Genomic DNA, 23,100 nt, shown 5'->3' on the forward strand with positions numbered 1-23,100 from the left:
AGTGAGTCTATCAACAAAATGACAAACTTGTTTTTGAATTCTATAGATAGATAAAAACTATCAATTATTTTACATAAAAATTTTTCACTCTCCTAAATCTCCAGTGTTCAATCAGAGGTTTAATTATTGACTGCTGTCATGCTGATTTACTGAGTGCAAGCAGAAACCAGACAGAAATTCAAAGAAGCCTACACAAGCCCACAGAGAGAAATAATAAAGAGGTAATTGTCCAACTTCTCCCTTCTGATGCTGTTTTGGGATATTGAATAACATAAAAATACAGTCGCCTTGACAATCACAGTCTGTCTGATTCACCTAAAGAAAACCAACTATTCACGTTCAGGTCTACATGAAAATAAAATAGATGTGTCAGTGACTCTAGGCATGCGTGAGTATCTGAATTATATGTTTTCCCCAAAATGCTTTCATTCCTGTCTATATAATATCAAAAGAGCAGATGAGAGCAAAAGAGTTGTTTTCCAGTCTCACTCTCATCCCTGTTCACTTTTTTAAAACTCTTTTTTCGGTCATCAATTTCTCAGTAAGTTCAACTGTATGTGTGTGAGGGTTGAGGCAACCCAGAAGTAAATACGCCCTTCCATTGATTGATAGTCACTCTGACTCAAAGTCTCTGAGGTTCTGACTGATGAAGAGATGGAAGGAGTGAGGCAGCATGATATGTTGTGTAGAAAGTGTTAGATAAAAAGATTAAATTAAGGGTTCAGAAGAGACTAACTCATTTACAAATGCATTAAAAACTGATAAGCAGTTATAAATGCATGAATAAAAAGGGTGATTTCAATACCTGCCAAATAGTGAGCATTTTTTTTACTTGCATGTTATGAATGCTTAACATATTTGTTCATACCCCAGACCCATTAAACTCAAAACCAGTTCCTGATTTATTTCATGATGCAGCAAAAACACACTATTATATTGATAGTGAGACTAAAGGGTGTTGTATTGATGGTTTTCAAATTTATACATTTACTATGTTTATGTTGCTTACCAGAAGCTACTTAGTCTTACCAATGACCAGTTCATGATGCCCATTCACAGCAATGAGAAAAAAAGTATATCTTTTGTTTATCAAGATGAAATGATCTAATGTTTTTATTTTATTTTTTATTGGGTCAATATTGGTTACCTGAACCTTAATGTGGAATGAACACCTTTGAGTCATTAATGAGAAATCATGCATTAAATGTGAACTTTTGTTGTTTTGAGGTTAGTATACATTTTTCACATGCTAATGATGGCTTAATATATATATAACAGATTCAGTGTATATGTTTGGGTGTGTGTGAGGTCTCTGTGAGTGACACAGAGGACACTGTGATCTTGCCATTAGTGTGACATTCTCCTTGTGTGGAAAAAACTGGTCGATGCTCGCTCATTTACAGTGTCTCACGCACATTCACAGAGGCTCTAATTAAGGATGCACAGACTGTCTGGCCAGTTGTAGATCATTAGCCCTGCATGTGCTGGAGTCAGAATACAATTATCTGGCTGTGTAGTGCACTGGTCTCATAATTTGTGCTCCAGTTCACCCCATCCACAAAGATCTGGGTAAAGCTGCCATGCATGGGAGGCCTCCCTAAATGTACAAAGATCAAAGAAATCCACACTTACATTTGTTGCTTGGAGGTCAAAAAAATACGTGGAAAGAAGTGCACATGCAGAACGCTTTCGGATATTAACCCTTTCTCAATGCCATGTGCTACCAAACAACATTAAAACATGTATTACTGTAATACCCCTATCATCACAAAGTTTTTTTAAACAAATACATAAATCTCAAATCTATAACAAAGTACAGCAAGTACATTTATAAGTCATCCCAAATTATCCAAATCCAACTATATCAACTAAATATACATATATAGCCTACCAATAATGATCTCATGACTCCAACAATAATTCCTAACATCAGTTTTTGTGTATACTAGGGCTGGGCGATATATCTAACGATACGATCATGCGCATCTAGTCAGTAAATCTGGTTCAGTGATCAACACTAAATCGCCATCACCTGCTTTCAAATGGAGCGGCATTTAATAGACCGAGCCATAGATCACTGACAAGCTACGCAATATCGCATTCATTAGGCGATTAATCTGGGATAATGAACATTTTAGGTTTAGGTTTATTGCTTGACTGCAGAACAACTCATAGGAGCTGGTTTAGTTAATCAAACATTCCCCAATTCTCAACCAAATCCAACAAGTTTTTATTAATATGTTAACACATTTTCCAGTTGTTTAGCAATGTTGTTTAATATATAGTTCTTAAGTGTACTAAAAGATACAGTAAGGAAACAGATCCAGGGCTGGAATCATTCTCTCTGATCCCAACTCACAGATCAGTTACAAAACACATTGCAGATGAGCCTTGGAGGGCAGCCTGGTTTAGAGTGTTTATGTGAATAGAGAGGAAGTAAATAATCCCTGGGTGAGTCTTGTTGATTTGCCCTAGCTCTCTCTTTCTCTGCTTCTTCATCCTCTCATATTTCTGTTGACTGATAATGTGCTTTCCTTGGAAGCATTGCTGCCTGGTATTCAAATCACACACTATTATTATTATAGCAAGACTTATTTACCATTTTATATGTGTGTGTGCTCAGCTGTTTGTGTGCTGGTGTATCATCCATCATGTCTCCCTGCGTTTTGTGGGTGCAGTAACAATTTGTCATGTCACACTCCTGCCAGTTTGATTTTGGCCCACCAGGCATACTTTCTCCCAGTCACGACTGCTCCCTCCTTTTCTCCCTCCCTCCATCCATCCATCCTCCCTCCTTCGTTCATTCACCCTCTCCGTCTCCATAACAACCAAAGGAGTTTAGCCTTGACAGTTCGGTGGAATGGGATCTTTTCTGAGCTGTGTTCAGTAATTCCTACTTACGCACACACACACACACACACACACTCTCTCAAGTGCAATGGCTCTGTCTCGCATTCACTGAGACTCTCAGGCAAAAGCCCTTGTAATTCCTCACCACTTCTCTGCAGCCTGTAGTCCTCATCCATACCGCCTCTTTCACACACACAAACACAGAGCTTATGTATTTTAGATTATATTTGTGCTGACACCTGCTGAAGTGTTTGATCAGTGAGTGGGATGAGTTCATCTCTGAATACTGGGTCAGCATAATTCATACTTCTCCCGCTGAGACATGACACTACTGCTCCTGGTCTGCAGTGGTCAGTATCTAAATCTTCTGTATCTTAAATTGCTAAAGAAATTCATGCTGGTTCTGATGGAAACGTGTCAGATTACAGTGTATTGCAGTTTTTATTTTTTTGCATATGGGGCTGCATAGCTGCAGACCAGTCAGGGTGCCCATACTGACCCCTGTACACCTCTGAATGCGCCGACAGTGGGCACTTTTGGATGTTACACACTGGATGTTACTTTGACACGTACCACCTACCTATATTGTTGCAAACCATGTACACCTTTGACCAGCAGGATATTGCACCTTGCCTGCCACAAGGCAAAAATGGTTCAGGAATTGTTTGAGGAGAATAACAACAAGTTTGAGGTGTTGACTTGGCCTCTAAATTGCCAACATATCAATCCAATTGAACATTTGTGGATGTGCTGAACAAACAAGTCCGATCCGTGGAGGCTCCACCTCACATCTTACAGGACTTAAAGGATTTGCCAGATACCAGAGCACACCTTCAGGGGTCCAGTCCAACACAATATTAGGAAGGTGGTGATAATGTTATATATGTATACACAGGTACTTCTCAATAAATTAGAACATCGAGGAAAAGTTCATTTATTTCAACAATTCAACTCAAATTGCAAAAGGAGCCCCTACCAAGTACTGAGTACATGTACTTTCCAGAAGGCCAGATTTTTTTTTTACATTTGTTTTATGAAGTATTCTAATTAGTTGATGTTGTGAATTGGTTTGTTAAATATATATATATATATATATATATATATATATATATATATACAGGTCAAACTATTGGCCAAAAGATTGAATTTATACTTTTACAACTATTTAATATTTTCTGTTAAGTCTCTTATGCTCACAAGGTTGCATTTATTTGCTCAAAAATAGCAAAACAGTAATATTGGGAAATATTATTATAATTAAAAATATATATTTTTTTACTTGAATATACTTTAATAGATTACTTACTTCAGTATAACATGATCTTTCATGTAAAACTTTTCTAATATGCTGATTTGGTCCTTAGTTATTAATCATTTTTGGTGCTCGTGGTTTTGATTAATTAACTTTTGGGGGGGGACAGTTGTAAGGGAAAGGTCAGTTTTGCTCAAAGGGAATCATTTAAGATTTTATAGGTAATTTGGACAGCATCACTGTTTTATGGCTGATCACGGAGTCGGCCAGCGATTCACTGAACGAGCTGTATAACAGAATCTGAACTGGATATTAACATCCAAAATATAGTGAAAACACTTAATTAGCACAGTAACAAGATCGGCAGTTTAAGACATTAACATTGAAAAATCGATTAACTAATCAAACACATAAACTCTCATAAATCATACACACTCATACATTCATACAAGTTAAAGAAAGAGAGAACGTGAGGAAAAAATGAATTTAGACTACACAGTCATTGCCAAATGGTTAGGGAATCTGATTCATAACCCAAATGTCATGGATTACAGCAAGGTTCCTCAAATCTTGCCCGGAGAGCCAAAGCACTGCAGAGTTTATTTCCAGCCCCGATCAAACTCTACCACCCTCTGAATTTCTAATGATCCTGTGGACAATGATTATATGCTCAGGTGTATTTGATTATATTAAGAGCTAAACTCTGGGTTAAATGCAGAGTACACATTCTGAGAATGGGACACTTGACTACATACATTTCACATAATATTTTTGATTCTTTGATGAAGGATTTTTTTTTTTTATCTCACTCACACCAAATGTTTGAATATAATGTATCATGGTTTCAATAAAAAATATGCAGCAAAACTGTTTTCAAATTGAATAATAATAAGAAATGTTTTTTGAGCACCAAATCAACATATTAAAATGATTTCTGAAGTATCATGTGATACTAAAGACTAGAGTAATGGCTGCTGAAAATAGCCTTTATTATTTTGTAAAATGGTTCAGGTTTCATCTAGCCAAAAGCTACAAGGATTCATCATAAGGAATTCATAAGTTATCTACTGAATTCATATCCAGACACTCTTGTGAAAGGGCTCCAATTAAAGGTGTTATTTATGTATTTCCTTTGGGTTTGTATGCTGGAAGAGAAGAATGAGAGCCCTTTCAAAGGTTCTGCGGTTGTTTTATTGCCATTGCTGTTGAAGGTCATGTAGTTTCAGCAGTATGAGTCAGCATTCTGCTCCTCCAGTGGCCCATCATGCACCTGGACACGTTCACCTTTAGTTAAGGACATTCAGACCAAAAAATGGCAAATCAATTTCATTCGGTTTTCATTCATGATTTTCCATTCATCTAATTTGTCTGTAAAATCATGGAGGCAACAAGAGACAATGCAGGGACACAACTTCCAACAAAAGTGATGTATCATACAAAGTGAAAAATATTGACTTTATCAACATCATAATATGCATTAAGACAGGGTTTCCCAAACTGGGGTAAATTAAAGTACTGCAGGGGGTTTATAAATAAAATAAAGATAAGACAAAATAAAAACAAAATAAAACACCTAACATCTGAAATATTTTATTAGTCTCATAAGTGGCATAGAGATGCTTTTGTCCCCAAATTCAGAAGCATAGATTATAAGTTTATTTACATGACCATTCTATATTGTGCTTTCTGTATTCAATATGACACACAGTAGATTTTTTTTTTTTAGAAAAGAAAACTTTAAAAAGAAAAAGGAATTAGGGAAAATCAATAGATTATTAGAATAATTTACTGCCATTGTTTCATTTAAAGTAACTGCAATCTGATGAAAAGCATTTTACAATATGTTATATAATCTAATTACAAGTACTTCATTTTTGGAATCTGGTTGTGTAATCCAGATTACATGTAAAACACTGTATGTAATTAAGTAGATACACCTTGAAAATACAAGTCTGCATCTCTCAAGTAAAAATACACCCCTGGCTCTCTCTGCTCTCTGGTTCATTTCTGCTGATCTGAGACCAGTTTTCCTTTTTCATTCATTTATCTGAATGGATGACACAGTACCTTAATTAGCATTTTTAGGTCCTACTCAAATGAATCTCCTGAGCTTGTGATGACAGTCTCTGGGGAAACACGCCTGTGAATGAGAGGCTGTGTTGTGTGTCAAAAAACATCAAAAACGTGTAGTTTTTGTGCACAAATGCAACATGACTATCATGCAAAGTGTGTCATCAGCGAGTTTTATTTAATACCTCAAGGCACAGCTGTGTGTGTGTGTGTGTGGCCTTAGCCTGGTTTCATCTTATTTTCATCCATTTAATAATTTATTTCTTTGTCGAGACAGTCATCGGCTGCTTGGAATACCAAAAAGTCAGAGAGCTGACCTCACGTTCTTCAGGTCTCGTACATCTCACATCACCCTAATATTTCATCAGCTTCCTCCATCAAATAAACTGCTGACAGACTCAGTGTTCTCTCATTTTCTTTATCTCTTTTTAGTCCTTTCCCTTTGCCTTTATCTCTCTCTCTCTCTTTCATTTACACCGGTTTATGACCATGTCAGTTCCAAAGGTTCTCCAGTCAGACAATCTTCCTATTCTACCTGCACTTATATATACTTTTTCTGTTTCTTTCCTGTTTTTTCTCACTTTTAAATTCTCCACTCCCCAGTTTCATTCAAGCTTTATTGGTAAGACAAATGACAGCAATTTTGTACTGCCAAAGATGTAGCAGTTAAGACAATAACCTCCCCGCTTTATTCACTTGCTCTCTTTCTCAGCAAGGACACAGCAATCCTTCATTCGTCGTTTCATGATATACTGCCGCATTTAAAATGCATTTCCCTTACATCTGAGAACTATAAAAAAAAGATCCCAGCGTGCACACACACACACACACACACACACACACACACACACACAAACACACACACACACACACACACACACACACACACACACACACACAATCTGAGCTGATACACAGCTTGATCTCACAGTTCCCGCAGAGCTGGACGGGACAGGGTGGGGACTTGTGTCTGACTGCAGGAGGTGCTCTCTTATGTGGACGTGACTTGTCTTTTCAGATACTAGCTTTGTTCCAAAACCCAATGAGTTGCCCACATATATAGCATTTAATGGATTGATCCACCTTAAAAATGTATATTTCATCAACATTGTTTTACAGTCATATTGTTAACCTGTATCCTGTTATTTTCTGTATCATGTATTTTTTAAAGATGAACTGGAAGGAATAGATGGAAAAAAGCATTCCTCTTCTTTGCATTTCGCCTCTGTTCTAACTAGCTTGTTTTAGTTGTCTTTAAAGCCTTTAAAACCTTCATGCTTTAAAACACTTAAATCTATAGCATTTTACACTTTCAAACAAGTTAACATTCAATGTCTTGACAGACACTGGTTAAAAATGACAGTAGAATTTCTTAAAATATCAATTGATTTTATTCCTACTTAAATTCTAATAATTTTAAATGAGTTATTCATTTGTTTGTTTTTATTTTATTGTCAATGAAATATGAAGAATATTTTGCTTTTGAGTATTTAGATGCAAGTTACAGTCCAATATAATATTTATGTGTTCAATCTATTTAATCAAATAGCATGTTGCATTTAAACTTATATATAGTTTACCTAATACTTGTGTATGTGTGTACTTTTATGATTAAAAAAAACTGTTGATAGATTCTTGTCTTAGCTCTTTTTGACAATATTCTTTCCTTTTTTTGCGCAGACAGGTGTGAAGACAGATCTGTCTGATGGGTTTACACACACACACACACACACACACACACACACACACACACACACACACACACACACACAGACTTTTCACAATTCCTGTCACTTTGATTTCCCACTCTCATACCTGTCCTCTCACTTTTGACATTTCTCTCATTGCCACAGGATGACATTTTCTTTAACTGTCACACGTGTATATCTCTACATTTCCTTTGCGTTCCAAATATCTTTTTAATGATCAATTATTAATCTTCAATACATTCAATGTATCTTGTACATAAATTTGACTAATTTACTAAACACGACTGCCTCTTTGCATCTTTATTTTGAGTGCATGTGTGAGTGACCATTTTTTCCACTCTAGAGTCTCATAAGGCTACATGAACCCTATAATGAGGTAATTTAGTATTTATAGTACGTGTGGGTGTACTACACGTTGTTACTAACACATGTTTTGAGAAACCTGGAGCACTGACACATCCGTGTTGTATTCAGTGGACTGATGTTGATGCTAGGAATAGAGCTTTCACTCATTTTGCCACCAGTCCAAAAGAAACAGAACATTCTGGGCCTTTTTGACATTCCAAGCCTTGGCAGCCCCCCCACAGGTTTTGTGAGGATAGAGTTCTTTTGATGTCATTAACCAATGGACTTTAACTTTGATGACTGCCTTCAATTAAGAAAAAAGGAGGGAGGAAAATATAGCATTAAATGAAATCTTCTGTTCACCAAAAACAGTTTAAAGTAATTGTTTATATACTTTAGTTGATTCATGCAATGCTGAATTTTCAGTAGCCTTTGTTGCAGTCTTTAGTGCCACATGATACTTCAGAGACCATTCTAGTACGCTGATTTGGTGCTCAAGAAACATTTATTATTATAATCAGAGCAATGAAAATGGTTGTGCTGCTTAATATTATTATAAAACTTTTTTCAGGATTCTATTCTAAGAAATCTCTTGTAATATTATAAATGTCTTTACTGCCAATTGTGATCCCTTTAATGCATTCTTGCGGAATAAAAGTATTTTAATTTATTAAAAACAAACCAAAAAAAGTAGATTGGCAGCTTGTTTCCCGAGAAAATATTACATGTATGTACATTACATCATCGCTCTCTTTTTCACTAATGCTAATCACTAGCATTGATTTGACTGTGACGTAAAACCTCTGACTCAGACTTCCTAACACAGTAAATAACATTAAAATGGACATTGCTCCATCAGATGTAATGAATAAAGATTAGCTAATTGACATAGGAGACATACTATATTTCTTTCTCTGAATTGGATGTTTTATAGTAATACACAAATACATCACTTCCACCGTTGTGCTCACAGTGAAGAAAACAACATTCTGTCTCATACTCCACTGGAACTGAACTAACACACATACACATTTATATAGACACACAGACAGACACATGCACACACGCTCACATTCACACACACGCTGCATGCGGTCCTGGTCAGTTTGTGCAGTCGTCCTGCATTAACACATCTGTCTCTGCATGTTTGTGCCTAATTTAGGCTGCTTCCACACCTTGTTAACATTCAAAAACCTCAGGCAAAAAACACAACAACGAACCAAAGTCGAGAAATCAAGTATAAAAGGAAGAAAATAAATGAATTTTAACATCTGAATAAACATAAGATAAAAGCATCTTTTAAAAAATAAAACAGATCATTCGGTTAATTTACATCATCATCACATTACCAGGATTTTCTTTAATTTTATCGCATAATGGATTATTATTATCAGTGAGTAGAGAAGAACAGCAATAGCAACATGACATTCGGTACTGCACAAAGTGGTGATCGATCAGGTTTTGAATGAAGCATGAAGAAAAAGCGGCATCGGGCATCTGAGACAGTCTTTGGAATCATTAATTGGCAGGGTTCAGATGGTGCCTCCCCCTTTAGAAGAAGCCCCGCCCCAATGATATGACTTGTATGAGAACAGTTGATTGACAGAAGACATTACTCGCATTAAGTCCACAGTTCAAATCCTGCACACTCAACTATGAATTTCTGATTACAGTTCCTGGGCATCTGTGGGCATGGGCATCCATCAGAGCTAGTCTTCGGACAGCGCGTGCCACTTCGCGATCTGTCGCCGCGGGTGGTCGCAGATCTCGCGCCAGTGCTCGCCAGCGGTGCCGGGGGAGGAGGTGCCCAGGAGGAGCCGGCCAATGACAGGTGTACGGGACATCCTGTCGGAGTCCAGCAGGAGGAGCTCCACGCTGGTGTCTCGCAGGCCACCTTCAGAGGGCAGGTCGAAAACGAAGAGCTCGTTGAAGACGGGGTTGGGGGTGCACTTTTTCACGTGTGTCTTCTTCTTACACACTCGCTTCTTCCCCTGGAACAGGTTCACCTTTACATAAGGGTCTAAAAAAAAAGACGGGAGGAAGAGAAATATACAGAGTGAGACAGAAATCAATACTTCAGGAAAAGATACATTATGCAGTGGGAGATCACACCCCTGCTGGAATTATGTTTGACCAAACTGAAACCATAAAAAAACAACGATTACTTGAAATTAAATAAATGTAAAATTAAACAAATGTGTAAAAATATATTATTAATTTAAAAATGTATCACTTTTATTTAGTTTTACTTGACGTATTAAAATAACTGATAAACTGAAATAATTATATGTAGACAGAAAATGAATAAAAATGATAAAACAATAAAATTACAAAAACAAATACAATTAAAATGGAAAATATAAAAAATTAAAAAGGCAAAATATGAATGAAAACTTTGGCAGTACCTCAGTGGTGCTAAAATAATACTGGTACTAATAATATATAATATATAATAATAATAAAAAAAAAGATCAGAGGTTCTCAACCAAGGGTAGGGTCCTTGGCAAATTTTCAAGGAGAACACAGGATGATCTAATATTATTTAAATGTATATATGTCACAGTCATGGACTTTCTATTCCTGTTCTGTTCCTAATGTTTGAAGATTTGTGTTGGATGTGCCCTTTTTCTCCCGTGATCATTAAAAGAACTCTTTAGATATATATTCTTCCTCATACGTTTCATTTACACACCAGCATGTGTGACAATATATTATTATTACTTGAATTAATATGAATATTGTTATTGATATATTAAAACAATCTAACTTCATTCAAATGAAACAATCAAAATGTAAACTGCAGTTATTATTATTATTTCCCTCCATAAGGATTGTTTTTCCAAAAAATGACAGCTTCTATCTGATCTCACCTGAGGGTCCATTGGAGTCAGTCTTGGGCAGATGGCGGGCTTTCAGTACCACCACAGTCAGAGTACTTGTGGTTGACTGATAACACAGGGACAGAAGTAGCTCTCCTCGACCAGCACTCCTCTAACATTACAGATAAAGATGAAAAAAGAAAGACATTTATTTATGTTTTTGTCTGGTCTGGACACAATTAACATCACAAAGCCCAAAACTTTTTCTTTTTTTAAATTTCTTTTATAATTTCACATTTGGGAAACTAACCCTGAGCAAGTAAGAGAAGACAACTTCTAAGTGCATTAATGTTACGAGAAACTGACTGTGAATCATTCCCTTGGCACAACACCAATGCATGACTCCAGTTATGTGTGAACACGGCAACATGTTGCCTTGGCAACACATCAGCGGGGTTCTGCTGCTGCCACGGCGATGACTTGGAACGTCTCTCAACCGATGAGGCATAATTATGTGTGTTTAACTATATGCAGCCGCAGTCACCAGTGAAAGATAATAGCTTCCCTTTCAGCTCAAATGGAGTGAATTCTTACTGTATGTGCATCACAGTAAATTGTGTTGCCAAAACAAGATTTTGTCAAAGATTATGACTTACTGTTACTATACTGTTCACTATTCTTTTAATAAGGTAAGTGGGCTTTCAGTTTGTATCAAAGTTTTTGTTTATACATTTAGAAGGGCATTAAATGTGACAAGAAAATTGCTAAAGGGTTAGTTATATCAGCCTAAATATATGGAGTTAGTCTGTAAAAGCAGAAAAAATAGAGTCATGTGTGGTCCATTAGTGGGTCAATTAAAAATTTACAACCTTTGGGCCTTAAGATGGATGGCAAAGATTATTGACCCAGTGGATAAACCGATACCATTAATTGTCTCTTTTTCCAGGCCTGGGAATGTCATTGACTGTCCGCAGTAAGCACGACCAACTACTGACTGTCTATACAGTCGCATGAGCTGGGACGGGTGTGTTAAGACCAAAAAAAAAAAAAAACTAAATTCTGCCAACTCTTCCAAAGGTACATGCATTTGCTTCCATATTATACTCATGTATATATATATATATATAAAACTTGGTTGTTATAAACAGTTCTTATATATACATGTATATTTATGCATATATTGTAGTATGTATTGTGTGAAACATTTAATCAAAAGACATATAATTAAAGCTATGCTTACCTTGACATTCCTTTTAATAATGTCTCGACTCATGAGGATGCGCCCCTCAGACAGGTCAATGTCCGTCAGAGGAACGAGGGTCTCTCCGATCACTTCATCTCGTGAAAAGCGGTCAAAACTCAGCACCATGAAATGCAAAGCCAGTTGGGAAACCCGTGCATATGGGATTCCATAGAAGCTGAAGGTCTCGTCGAAGACTGGGTCAAGAGTCTTCCTCAAAACACGTGTCTTCACCTTGTGCTTCTTCTCAGGCAGCAAGGTCAGCTTGATATAGGGGTCAGAGGTCAATGATTGTTCATCCGTGGGAGACAATCCATGTGCCTCCTTAATGTGAACCATGAAAGCCTTCTTCTCAAAGTTGTACTCAACCGAAAAGTGGAGGGTTCCGAGGCCACCCTCTTTGTCCTGAGATTTCTCCACAGCCGGTGTTGGTGTCTGACTGGACAGAATGCTTTCTGGAGTGCTAGCCTCCTGATTATCACCTGGCCCAGAACCAGCCTGAAGAGATGGGATGTCCAGGTCTGGGGAACTACGCACTTTGAGTTGGAGGGTTGGTGGCTTGGAAGTGAAGTTCCCATTAAGATCTCGTTTCTCCAGGTCCAGATGGAGCTCTGGCCGTCCACTGCTGGGACTGAGGGTCTGTTTTCCATTGGCTTCTGATGTCTTTTCTCCTCCGAAATTCTTCTTTCCATTCAGACTCTCAGGATAGATGTCAACCCCCTTCAGCATGTGGACAAACTTATAGGGTGGAGTCTTGTTGCTAGCCTTGTTGGCTTTGCGCTGACAGCAAATCCATGCAAAGATGGAGACGCTGAAGACCAGGCCAAACACACTCACCACCGCCACGCTCACAGGAACCTCCGCTAATGAATAAAACAGGAAAATTGAGAAAGAAAATCAATCATTTATTTACTTCTTTTATATATGTATGTAGACTTACTTTTGCCGTGACATATTAAAATACCTTCAACCAGGAAAATATTACATAGATCTTATAAAGTTATTTGCATCTGTGTTGATGATGTCAGCAGCTATAACATAACAATGTGACACCCAAAATAAAAATAATGGCAGTCTTTCGTTCCCAAACAAGGTCTCACAGGGCACTTTCTGATAAATCGTGTCAGAGATTACTATTATATCATTTACATAGAACTGTATATTTCGAGTGCAGTTCAGTAGTGTCTATGAATCCGAAAATGTCCGTTTTCGTGGTGGGTGTAGCACCTCTCCAGTCAATAAGCTAAGGTGCCCTGTCAGCGTTTTGTCTTCCTCTCAGAAAACAAATCAAATACTCTTCTATGACTAACGTTATCACCTAAAGCTTCAGACAAACATTCTAACGCGTTTCAAACATTTTCATACACTAGTGATGTCATAAGCTAGACTAGAGCACGCGCCTGTTATGCTCGCGCATCAGGGAAAAGCTGCGATACTGTTGCTGAGCCACGTTTCCAAAAATATAACAACAATTCACAAATACGATTTGTTCACCGAAAACGATAAAAAACTATTATTTACTCACCTATATGTGCTTCTTCTGTCGTCAGTGGTGCCATTGTGCACGCGCTCTGTCCAAGGTCCTGAAAAGATGCTTTGGCTCGCGCTGCCTCTCACGATTCTTCACTGCGCGTTAAACTCGCCCGTCTTTGGCTTCAGGCGGAGAGAGACACAAGACTGAATAATTTAATGGTTGTAGTAGATTAAAAATTTAAGCCTGTTTCTTGTTTTTATCTAAAATAAAACAGAATAAGCAAGATTTTCCTCACCCGCCCAGTGCTGATACTCTCTGCGCTATAAGTCTGACAAGCGACGCCTCTCCAGTCCCCTCCCCTCCGGTGAGTTCATCGCTTCTGACGCACTTCTGACCAACTGCCCTGAGCACTGATACCGAACACACTCCTGTTAATCATTGTGAATGCCCAGGGTTTATGGTGTCTGTGCTATCTGAAGAGGTCCAGGTGATATGGTCTTTGTTGTGGTTTTGTTAACGGGAAGGACTGAGCTGATGTCTCTTAATTTTATTTGTTAAAGTGCACACAGGTTCACAAATCACAGGCCCATCACACTATTTGAAACGATTAGTAAATTAACTTTTTTATGTTTCCTGGAAGTGACATTTGATCATAATAACGTGGGTAATAAAAAGCTTTCATTATTAATCTGAAGTTGTATTTTATATGCAGGGATTCTGTGTTTAATCAACAAAGATTGTAATCTCTGCTTTTTTATTGAAGCACACAAACATTAAAACATATGGAATCACAAATTTGATTTTATTATTTTAATCTACTGACTCTCTTAGTTCCTATTCATATATATAAAAAATACAATTTCAAACAATCAACAGAAGCTCCAGCTACTCTATTAGCAACCAAACTATTTTGCAGGTAAGCAGATTGGTTGAACACAGTCTTCCATGTTGCAGAATTTATAGTAATTTTAGCCTGAAGCAATATATGCTCAAGGGCAAGGCTCATAGCTCACTCTCTGACTCAATCAGTAGCCTTTTGATTAGCAAAACTACCATTGACTTTAGTCAGGGTACACATTCTATTTCATTTTTGTGCAAGAAAACCAGGCTGTGAGGGACAGATGTAAAATCTGGTGTTATTGTAACAACATATGTTTTCCAGAATTTTTTACATTTTTATTTTTGTATTTTCAGTGTTGCATTAGCTGAGCATTCAAAAAAAAAATTAACAGCATTCAAAAAAAAAAAAAAAAAAAAAAAAAAACACTAATTAGCAAAAATATTTGGCGTGTACACTGACTCCACATCAGACACATCTACTTCATTTTAGAATGGTATAAGTTTTATTGTGCTGTGGGAAATGTATCAATGAAACTGTTCTTTTACAGATAAAAGCACTTTCATGTTTATGCAATAATTTGCTTATATCTTGATAGTGTTTTAGACAGAGATATTTTTTTAGATCTGTGGTCAATATCTCAAGTGATCAATATCAGGTAGTATATTGTACAAATGTAGAATGACTTCAGTATAATTTCACTTTGAACATAAGTTCCACATTGTTACATTCGACTCCACCAGTTGGGATGAAAGTAACACACAGGTGGGTCAGAAGTAAGTGTTACTCTTGGTTTTATATACAACACATGACTATGACTTTGTTTATATGTAACTGCAACCATACTGACATATTTTTTTCCTTTATCTTTGCAAAAAATTATTAAATTACATTTTCATTTGAAATTTCAGTTTAATCAAATGTTTCAAAAGTAACCCGGGAGTACAAATTTTTATTGTTTAGAATATTTGATTTATTGGCAATGTCAGTCCATTTTATAAAACATTTTTTCAACAATATGAAAATTTAAATGTAGTTAAATTAGCATAATATAAATTCTCAACATCATGTAACTGTAGTTTCCATCCAGTTGTTTTTATGTGTAAATTCAAAACGTGCATAAAAACATCTGGATGGAAACTCTTCAAATTCATAGGCGGAGGTGGAAAAGCTATATGTCTAAAACCTAAATGGTACTAAGGTAAATGGAAACAGATTGAGTGAATAAATGTTGACATATTCCTGACTGTTATGTCCAGAAACGCCCTTTCATAAACATCTGGCTGATTCAGACCTCTGTCTATGATTCTGATCCTCCGTCTTGGCATATTCTGTTGGTATAATATGACATAAACATGTTTTAATTTGAGCCGCAACACACAGAAATCTCATTAGCAGTGGGACAAAAGAAACACTTGTCACTGTAGCGAGACTAAAGTAACAAGTGTTACTTTCGTCCTCAAAGAAACTCTTGACATTTAAACATGATTTACTTTTATACTGAAATATAAACTTTAGGATGTGTTACAGCACTAAATTACCTTTAGACATGCAGAGCACATGTAATCTGTATTACATAATTATTCCAAAAATGAATTAAATTACATTTTTAAATTCTCTGAATCAGACTATAGTTACTTTTTTACTGATTACATATAATTCACACAATAGCAATAAATTATTTATAATTTATTGATTTTCCCTAATTTCTCTTTTTCGTCTTTTACATTTGGTTTTCTTAGCATATCAACATTAACCAACATCAGCTTCTGATGAACACGTGAATTTTTATTTGAACACGTGAATTTTTTTTTTATTTAATCATGTATTATTTTGTCTTTGGAAGACGTTTGTCTTGCACAAATTGCACAAATTCACGTTATTTCTTATTTACATGTACTGGAGGGATACCCAAACTTTTTTGTTTTTGTTTGTCAGCCAAACCCCTCTCACCTAATATATTTACTTAAATTAGCACTGAGATTTTAAAATAAATATTTTAATAATAAAATGAAATATCACATCTGCATATTAGCCTACAGTTAATGGTCACATGACGACATGCAGGCAAACATTTAAAAAACGTACATTTTTTACTACGTATTTTATTTTGACTGATGTTATTTTAAAATGATTTGTTTTAATTTTACATTTTTACGATTTAATTAATGATTTACATTTTCATTTTTCACATATTTTGCTTTCGTCCTCGCTCCCCCATCATTAAACACTCGTTCCTGACGTTCTGTTGAATTGCATCGTTTATGTATGCAGAACAGAGGGATGACTCGATATAATTTAAAATCAAACCATTGTATTTATCTACTTTTTCATACCAACCCTAAATTTATGAGATCACATCATCAACTGCATGCGTCATGGCCAGCGCCTCGCGCTTTTTCTCTGGCTCGTTTGGGCGACACTGACATCTGCTGGGTGATTTGTTAACTCAAGTTCTACAAAATCATCAGAATTTGAACTTACATAACATTTCAAAACACATTAAATGAGATAATAACCAGAATAAAACATCGGTTGACCCTCAAAAGACATCAGTGGCTCAGCGTTAGAGAGTGAGAGATGCCTTTCACTTTTATTATGCATGCAGCGCTCGTGCGTAAGAGTAGCAGGCGCGTGCGTAAAGAGGAAGAGCCGTAAGTCTCTCCAAAATGGCGACGACCATAGAGACTGGCAATGCAGGAGCTGCAAATAAGAAAAAACACCTCGGAATCCCAGAAGCAATATTTGTGGTCAGTGGGAATATGGAATATAGCTAATTTTCTCATCTGTGTTTTCGATAGTTTCTCGTAAAAACAGTTTGTTGTTGTGTTGGTCTTTAAACGGCTTTCTTAAGTAGAGAGCCCTGCTCTTCTCCTTATAAGGCTGCAGGCTTTGCTTGCTCATGTCTTGAATGTGCACTGAGCGTTGGGTGACAGATAACACACGATTAACCAGTATTTAAGTACTTCATATGATGTAATGAGATGTGAACTGTAACTGTGGTTCTGTAGGAAGATGTGGATGCCTTCATGAAACAGCCGGGCAATGACACAGCAGACGCCGTGCTGAGGAAGCTGGATGAACAGTATCAGAAATATAAATATATGGAGCTCAATCTGGCTCAGAAGAAACTCAGGTTTGGTTATGATCTGTTCTATGCTGTAGAGTAATAGGCAATGATCAGTTCCTGTGTCAATGCTAAAGGATGCTCCTCCTATACATATGTCTCTACCGGTTTCCTTGCACCATTGTCGACTAGGGTTGTTCTTTTGTTATAAGGAACAAATAAACAGCGATTTGCTGCTTCATTTTTTCATAACCCAGAGTACACATAAAATATTGTCGCTAATTCTACTTGACTGATATTTTTTTTTATTCTGTTTTGCTAAGGTTGAAAAGCCAGATCCCACAAATCAAACAGACATTAGAAATCCTACGGCACATGCAGAAAAAGAAGGTGAGCCTTTCACAATTTTTAACTTCCATATATTCATATAAGCAAATGGCTGGATAGAAGCAAATCAGATATCAACTCTCTAATGCCTTAAAATGTTGCTTTTAAATTAGTGTACTTTTAATTATTGTTACCTCTCACACTTTGTCTCATCTCTTAATTTTCTGTTTCCCTGTTCTTAATTATGCATGTCCAATCACAGGACACTACAGATCCCATGGAGACACACTTTCTTTTGGCTGATAACGTCTATTGCAAGGCCTCTGTCCCACCCACAGATAAAGTGTGTTTGTGGCTTGGGGTAAGTGTTGACTACTGTGTTTCATTGTATTAATAGTTAACATGAAAAACAAAAAAATTATCACATTTACTCTCTTAACCACCTGTTACATCTACAGAAACAGATGATTTACAGACAGATAAAATCAAGTGCTTTTCTAATTAGAGCTTGACCGATTTAGGTTTTTTGGGGGCAGATACCGATATTAGGGAGAAAAAAAGACAGATAACGATCTATCGGCCGATATTCTTTTTGTAGGCTTTATTGTAGTACAATATAGTCAAAAGTTTGGACCCATGTCCCATTTGTTTGTCCAAACTTTTGGCTGCAATCAGCTCCAGTGGCTGTAACACCGGCTTTAATGCGGTGCAGACATGTGCCTTTCTAACGTCACTGAATCTGCTTTTAAAAATGAGCCATCCATTCATCCATATCATCAAGCAAAACTAATGCTGGGTACACACCAAAAGATTTTTTACATCTTATAAGATTTTCAAAATGTGATAGACCACAGACATGAGGATAAAAAAAAAAAAACGTTTTGCTCCTATAGTGTGTGGTGTGCCATGATGTGACAAAGACAGAGTCTCGACTGTGAACACAAGAAATCTCGCAAAATCCTGCGAGACTTCAGAATAAGCATGACGGATGATATGCAGGAAGAAACTGCAATGATAGTGTTTGGAATGATTTTGTACACGACACGTTGTATAAACATTCGTGCTGTTGCCACAAATGAACAAGCTGATCCTCCATCTCTGCTGTCCACATCAATTTCACTTTGTACTGTGCCATGACTGCTTCCGTCTTCCATCATCTCGCTTTCTGATTGTATATTGTTTGCGTGGGTTTGTCTTCAGGGTTACCCCCACACATCAGGATTTCTGATCGTAAATATTAAAAATTGAATATTTATTATTCACGATCGGTGCGGCTCCGACATTCTTCCGATCAGGTTCAGACGCTCTTAACACATCTCACACCAAGGGAACATCTGATAAAAAATCTCTAGAACCATCAAGATAATCGGGACATAACTAGGATTGTTAGAAGGGGGAAATTGGCCCAAAATTAGCCCGATTATCTTTTGGTGTGTACCCAGCATAAGAATTAGACAATCAAATATTGGTGCGGTTGAGTGGTGGGCAGATCATTTGAAGCAGCAGACTTGGATGAAGTTTGAGCTCATCCGCGCATCTCTACACTGCAGTGGGTCACCAGTAGCAAACATACTCGACGTGGAGCGTACTCTGCTGGACAAACTAAGTAATTATACCATTCAGAAGCATTTAATCTGCGTTATATGTTCGGTAAAAAAAAGAAAATATTCAGCATATTCGCCGATACCAATAATATCAGCTGAACGATATATCGGAAAGGCCTCTAATTCTAATTATTGTATTTTTATTTTTTTATTCACCGGCCTGATTCAATGAGAAACACTTCTAACTTTGAAAATATTACTGTTTTGGCATTTTAAATGTTCAAAGCATTGCTTTTTACTGCCTGTAGTTTTTGCAATTTTGCTAACTTTTGCTAAATACAAACAAGATACGATTAATAATTGGATAGCTAACAAATATAAAATTCTAATGTTGACAAATCGGAGTACTATTTAACCAATTTTTCAACTGAATCCTAAATAAAGCATATGTGTCTGCACAACTATTGTGCAGCTCAGTTGTGTTGTAGGAGGGTAGGTAGGGGATTGTACAGCTTGTGCTCCTCTTGAACTGATGAAACTGTTTGCGTATTACATACCTGTCTATAGTTAGTCTGTACTTTTGAATTACATTTGGTTTTGTAACACCTTAGTTGGAAATTGGAAATTCAGTCCAAATTGAACTTGAGAACTAAAGAGTCACACAAAAGCGGATACCACACAGCGCGTGAATAGAGCTGTGTCCAGAAAAGGAAACCCAGATAAAAGATCACCAGAAAGTAGAATGGAGATATTAGAGATTAAGGATGTTTGTTAAGTACATTCAAGTAATTAATATAATGTTAAACTTTCAGTATCCATGCCTGTATAGTGGATGTGCAAGAGCTGATAAGCATTGCATGTGGCGGCGAAGATGCGCAAGCTTGTCGAGTGAATATCTCTGGAAAGTTTGTAGTTCGATCGGCTATTTCAATGAAAGTAAAATGCGCAAGTTACTAAAGTTATTTTATGGTAAGGAGAGGCAGGATGTGAGAGTGAGTCAGAGAGCGCGCACTTCTGTTGCATGATCTTGATTGCTGTTGGTCCATTAGCGTATGCATTTGCGCGCTTTAAAGGCCACGTACAGTGCACGTGATGCAAATTACATCACCAAAATAGTATACGTACTCGTATAATGTATAACAAGTGGTTCCCTGCATTATTTTAGGAAAACGTTGTGTGATTACAGTAATGAGCTGCTGCAATGGAGCAGCTTTAATGCACCTTTAAAATGAACAGTGAAAGTAATGAAAGCTTATACAATACATTTTAACAGGTATAATTAAGAAATATGGGTTTGCTTAACATGATTCATATTATTATTATTATTTAGTTTCTCTACCCAATATATATTACAAAAGATAATACTGTGAAAATATTGGTATCGGCAAGTATCAAAACTGAAACTATCGGACTCATTCTGTGGAAAAAAAAAAGAGAGAAAGAGAAGTGGTCCCTAAAAGTCCCTAGCTTGGATACAATATTTATACTAAATGACAAACACTCAAATAGCTTATTGAGCTTAATTGATATAAAGACAAACTTTCTTACAGCTGTGGTTTTTGTGTGCCAGGCTAATGTCATGTTGGAGTATGATATTGATGAGGCCCAGGCGCTGTTGGAGAAAAACTTTGCTACAGCTTCCCGGAATCTGGACTCTCTGGAAGAGGACCTGGACTTCCTTAGAGACCAGTTCACAACCACCGAAGTCAGTATCCTTAAACCATGGCAAGTGTGTGTGTGTGTGTGTGTGTATATATATACGCGCATACATACATATAATCCTTTTTTATTTATTTATTTATTTTCTTCAAATAATTGTCTTTGTTGAAAATTAGTTTGTCAAACATATATTCTACCATTAAAAAAAATGGGGGCTGGCAAGAATTTTTAATATATAAATAAAAAATACATTGAAAGTGTTTTTGAAAGATATAATTACAACTTAAAGTTTTTTTTTTAATATAATCTATTGATGACAAATCTGATTTTTCAGCAGCCATTACTCCAATCTTCTCTGTTACATGATCTGGCTCAAAATCATTTCCAATCATCATCAATGTTGAAAACAGTAGTGCTGCTTAATAATATTTTTGTGGAAACATTCTTTGATTAATAGAACAGCACTGATTTGAAATGAATTGAATTTTTTGTAGCATTATAAATGTATTTTTGTTACTTTTTCTCAAATGAACCGTCCTAATATTATTCTTTTAAAAAAAAAGCTTACTGACCCCAAACTTTTGAACGGTAATGTATCTGAAAGAGATTAAAATGGTCAGTATTTCAATTTTTTGATGTGGAGAGCATTGAGACATTTCCTTTTGTTGCTTGTTATTGACTCTGTATTAATGAATCTTGTTTAGATTTAACATTAAAGCCAGTTGTGAGAGAGATGAAGTTATGCTCCGGCTCCAACACCAGCACTATTTTGGTGGAAAAGTGCAGATATTTATGTATGTGTGTTTATGCGATCAACGAGTGAATCATGTGGAACATTCCTCATCAAAATTCAGATCACATTCACTGCCTCTGCAAACTGTTGTGTATTTTAATGGTTAGTCAGACATTTGTACGGCATCTGTAGATTTCCTTCAAGGAAGGACTCTTTGGTTAAATCAGATACAGACCATTCCACCTGTTCGGATCTGTTTGTGAAAGATTTCTTGAAGACTCTTGTGTCATCAAAGTGTAATGTTCTTTTTAATTTCAGTGTAAGGAAATACTTGCCAACTTTTTCAGATCCACCTTAACCACTACTCTCACAGATATGGCACGTGTTTACAATTGGGATGTCAAAAGAAGGAGCAAAGACAACCTCCTCAAATCTGCTGAGCGGTCCTAGAAGAGGAGGCCTAGTTTGGTCCCACCCGAATTCCTTCCCCATCAGAAAATTCACCCCCCATGTATCTGTTTGCACCAACACCAACTGTTATCTATTGATTTATTACTTTTTAAAGTATTTTTTCAAGTAAAAAGGTGAAAAACATCAAACAAAATTAATAATGGTAGTTTTCTTTTTTTATGATGGATTATTAGCTGTTTCAGAGGGGGCTTCTCTCCACTGGTTCTACACATTTGTCTTCCTCTGTGCTCTTTTTTCCCTCTGATTTGTTGTTTGGGAAACATATGAAATTTCAGTTCTGTTAAATCAAAACTGTTTAAACTACTATGGGCCTCAAATTTCTTTCTGTGTAATTTTTCTTGCCAGACCTTGCAGAGATCGTTGTCAAAATGCAGCATGCACAATATCAGGGGGACATCCGGTTTAATTTATCACCCTCTCTTCTCCTTTACTTCCCTTTTCTTAACACTTCCTTCTCTGATGTCAGTTTTTTCATCTCTTGTCCTTCATCTGTACTTATTTGTCACATTGTAGCCATTAAACACTGAACAGATAATGAAGCAATTTGGGAAAAGGCACAAAATCGATGAAATGGTCTGTGTTTTTAATCTGCGTTTAATCAGCTTTTTATAATTCCTGATCTGATTGGGCTTCTGACAGTGATTGAGATTAATACAACTAATTAAATATCTGCCTGCAGTTCCATCAATTTCTTTCTTTCTA

General features: G+C 36.5%; 2 protein-coding genes across 2 annotated transcripts; one reads left to right on the top strand and one right to left on the bottom strand.

The window, feature by feature from the left end:
* Positions 1-8,712: 8,712 nt before the first annotated feature.
* LOC128017145 (synaptotagmin-4-like) lies at positions 8,713-14,181 on the bottom strand. Its single transcript, XM_052602371.1, has 5 exons — positions 14,055-14,181; positions 13,811-13,938; positions 12,286-13,148; positions 11,097-11,217; positions 8,713-10,246 (listed from the first exon to the last, which is right to left on the bottom strand). The coding sequence occupies exons 2-5, from the start codon at positions 13,842-13,844 to the stop codon at positions 9,936-9,938; spliced, it is 1,329 nt and encodes a 442-aa protein (XP_052458331.1). The 5' UTR covers positions 13,845-13,938; positions 14,055-14,181; the 3' UTR covers positions 8,713-9,935.
* Positions 14,182-17,199: 3,018 nt separating this feature from the next.
* Positions 17,200-23,080, top strand: LOC128017149 (prefoldin subunit 3-like). The gene is made up of 6 exons (XM_052602374.1): positions 17,200-17,347; positions 17,609-17,733; positions 17,988-18,054; positions 18,254-18,352; positions 21,106-21,244; positions 22,301-23,080. The coding sequence occupies exons 1-6, from the start codon at positions 17,267-17,269 to the stop codon at positions 22,375-22,377; spliced, it is 588 nt and encodes a 195-aa protein (XP_052458334.1). The 5' UTR covers positions 17,200-17,266; the 3' UTR covers positions 22,378-23,080.
* The last annotated feature ends 20 nt before the right edge of the window (positions 23,081-23,100 follow it).

The sequence above is a fragment of the Carassius gibelio genome, chromosome A7, assembly GCF_023724105.1.
Source record: "Carassius gibelio isolate Cgi1373 ecotype wild population from Czech Republic chromosome A7, carGib1.2-hapl.c, whole genome shotgun sequence".
Lineage (NCBI taxonomy): Eukaryota > Metazoa > Chordata > Actinopteri > Cypriniformes > Cyprinidae > Carassius > Carassius gibelio.

Coding starts and splice junctions, on each gene's coding strand:
- LOC128017149 (XM_052602374.1), top strand. CDS start 17,267: ATGGCGACGACCATAGAGACTGGCAATGCAGGAGCTGCAAATAAGAAA. Junction 17,348..17,608: donor TCCCAGAAGCAATATTTGTG/GTCAGTGGGAAT, acceptor GTGGTTCTGTAG/GAAGATGTGGATGCCTTCAT. Junction 18,353..21,105: donor AAGTGTGTTTGTGGCTTGGG/GTAAGTGTTGAC, acceptor TTTGTGTGCCAG/GCTAATGTCATGTTGGAGTA.
- LOC128017145 (XM_052602371.1), bottom strand. CDS start 13,844: ATGGCACCACTGACGACAGAAGAAGCACATATAG. Junction 13,149..13,810: donor GACAGAAGAAGCACATATAG/GTGAGTAAATAA, acceptor TTTATTCATTAG/CGGAGGTTCCTGTGAGCGTG. Junction 10,247..11,096: donor TGACTCCAATGGACCCTCAG/GTGAGATCAGAT, acceptor CTTTTTTTTTAG/ACCCTTATGTAAAGGTGAAC.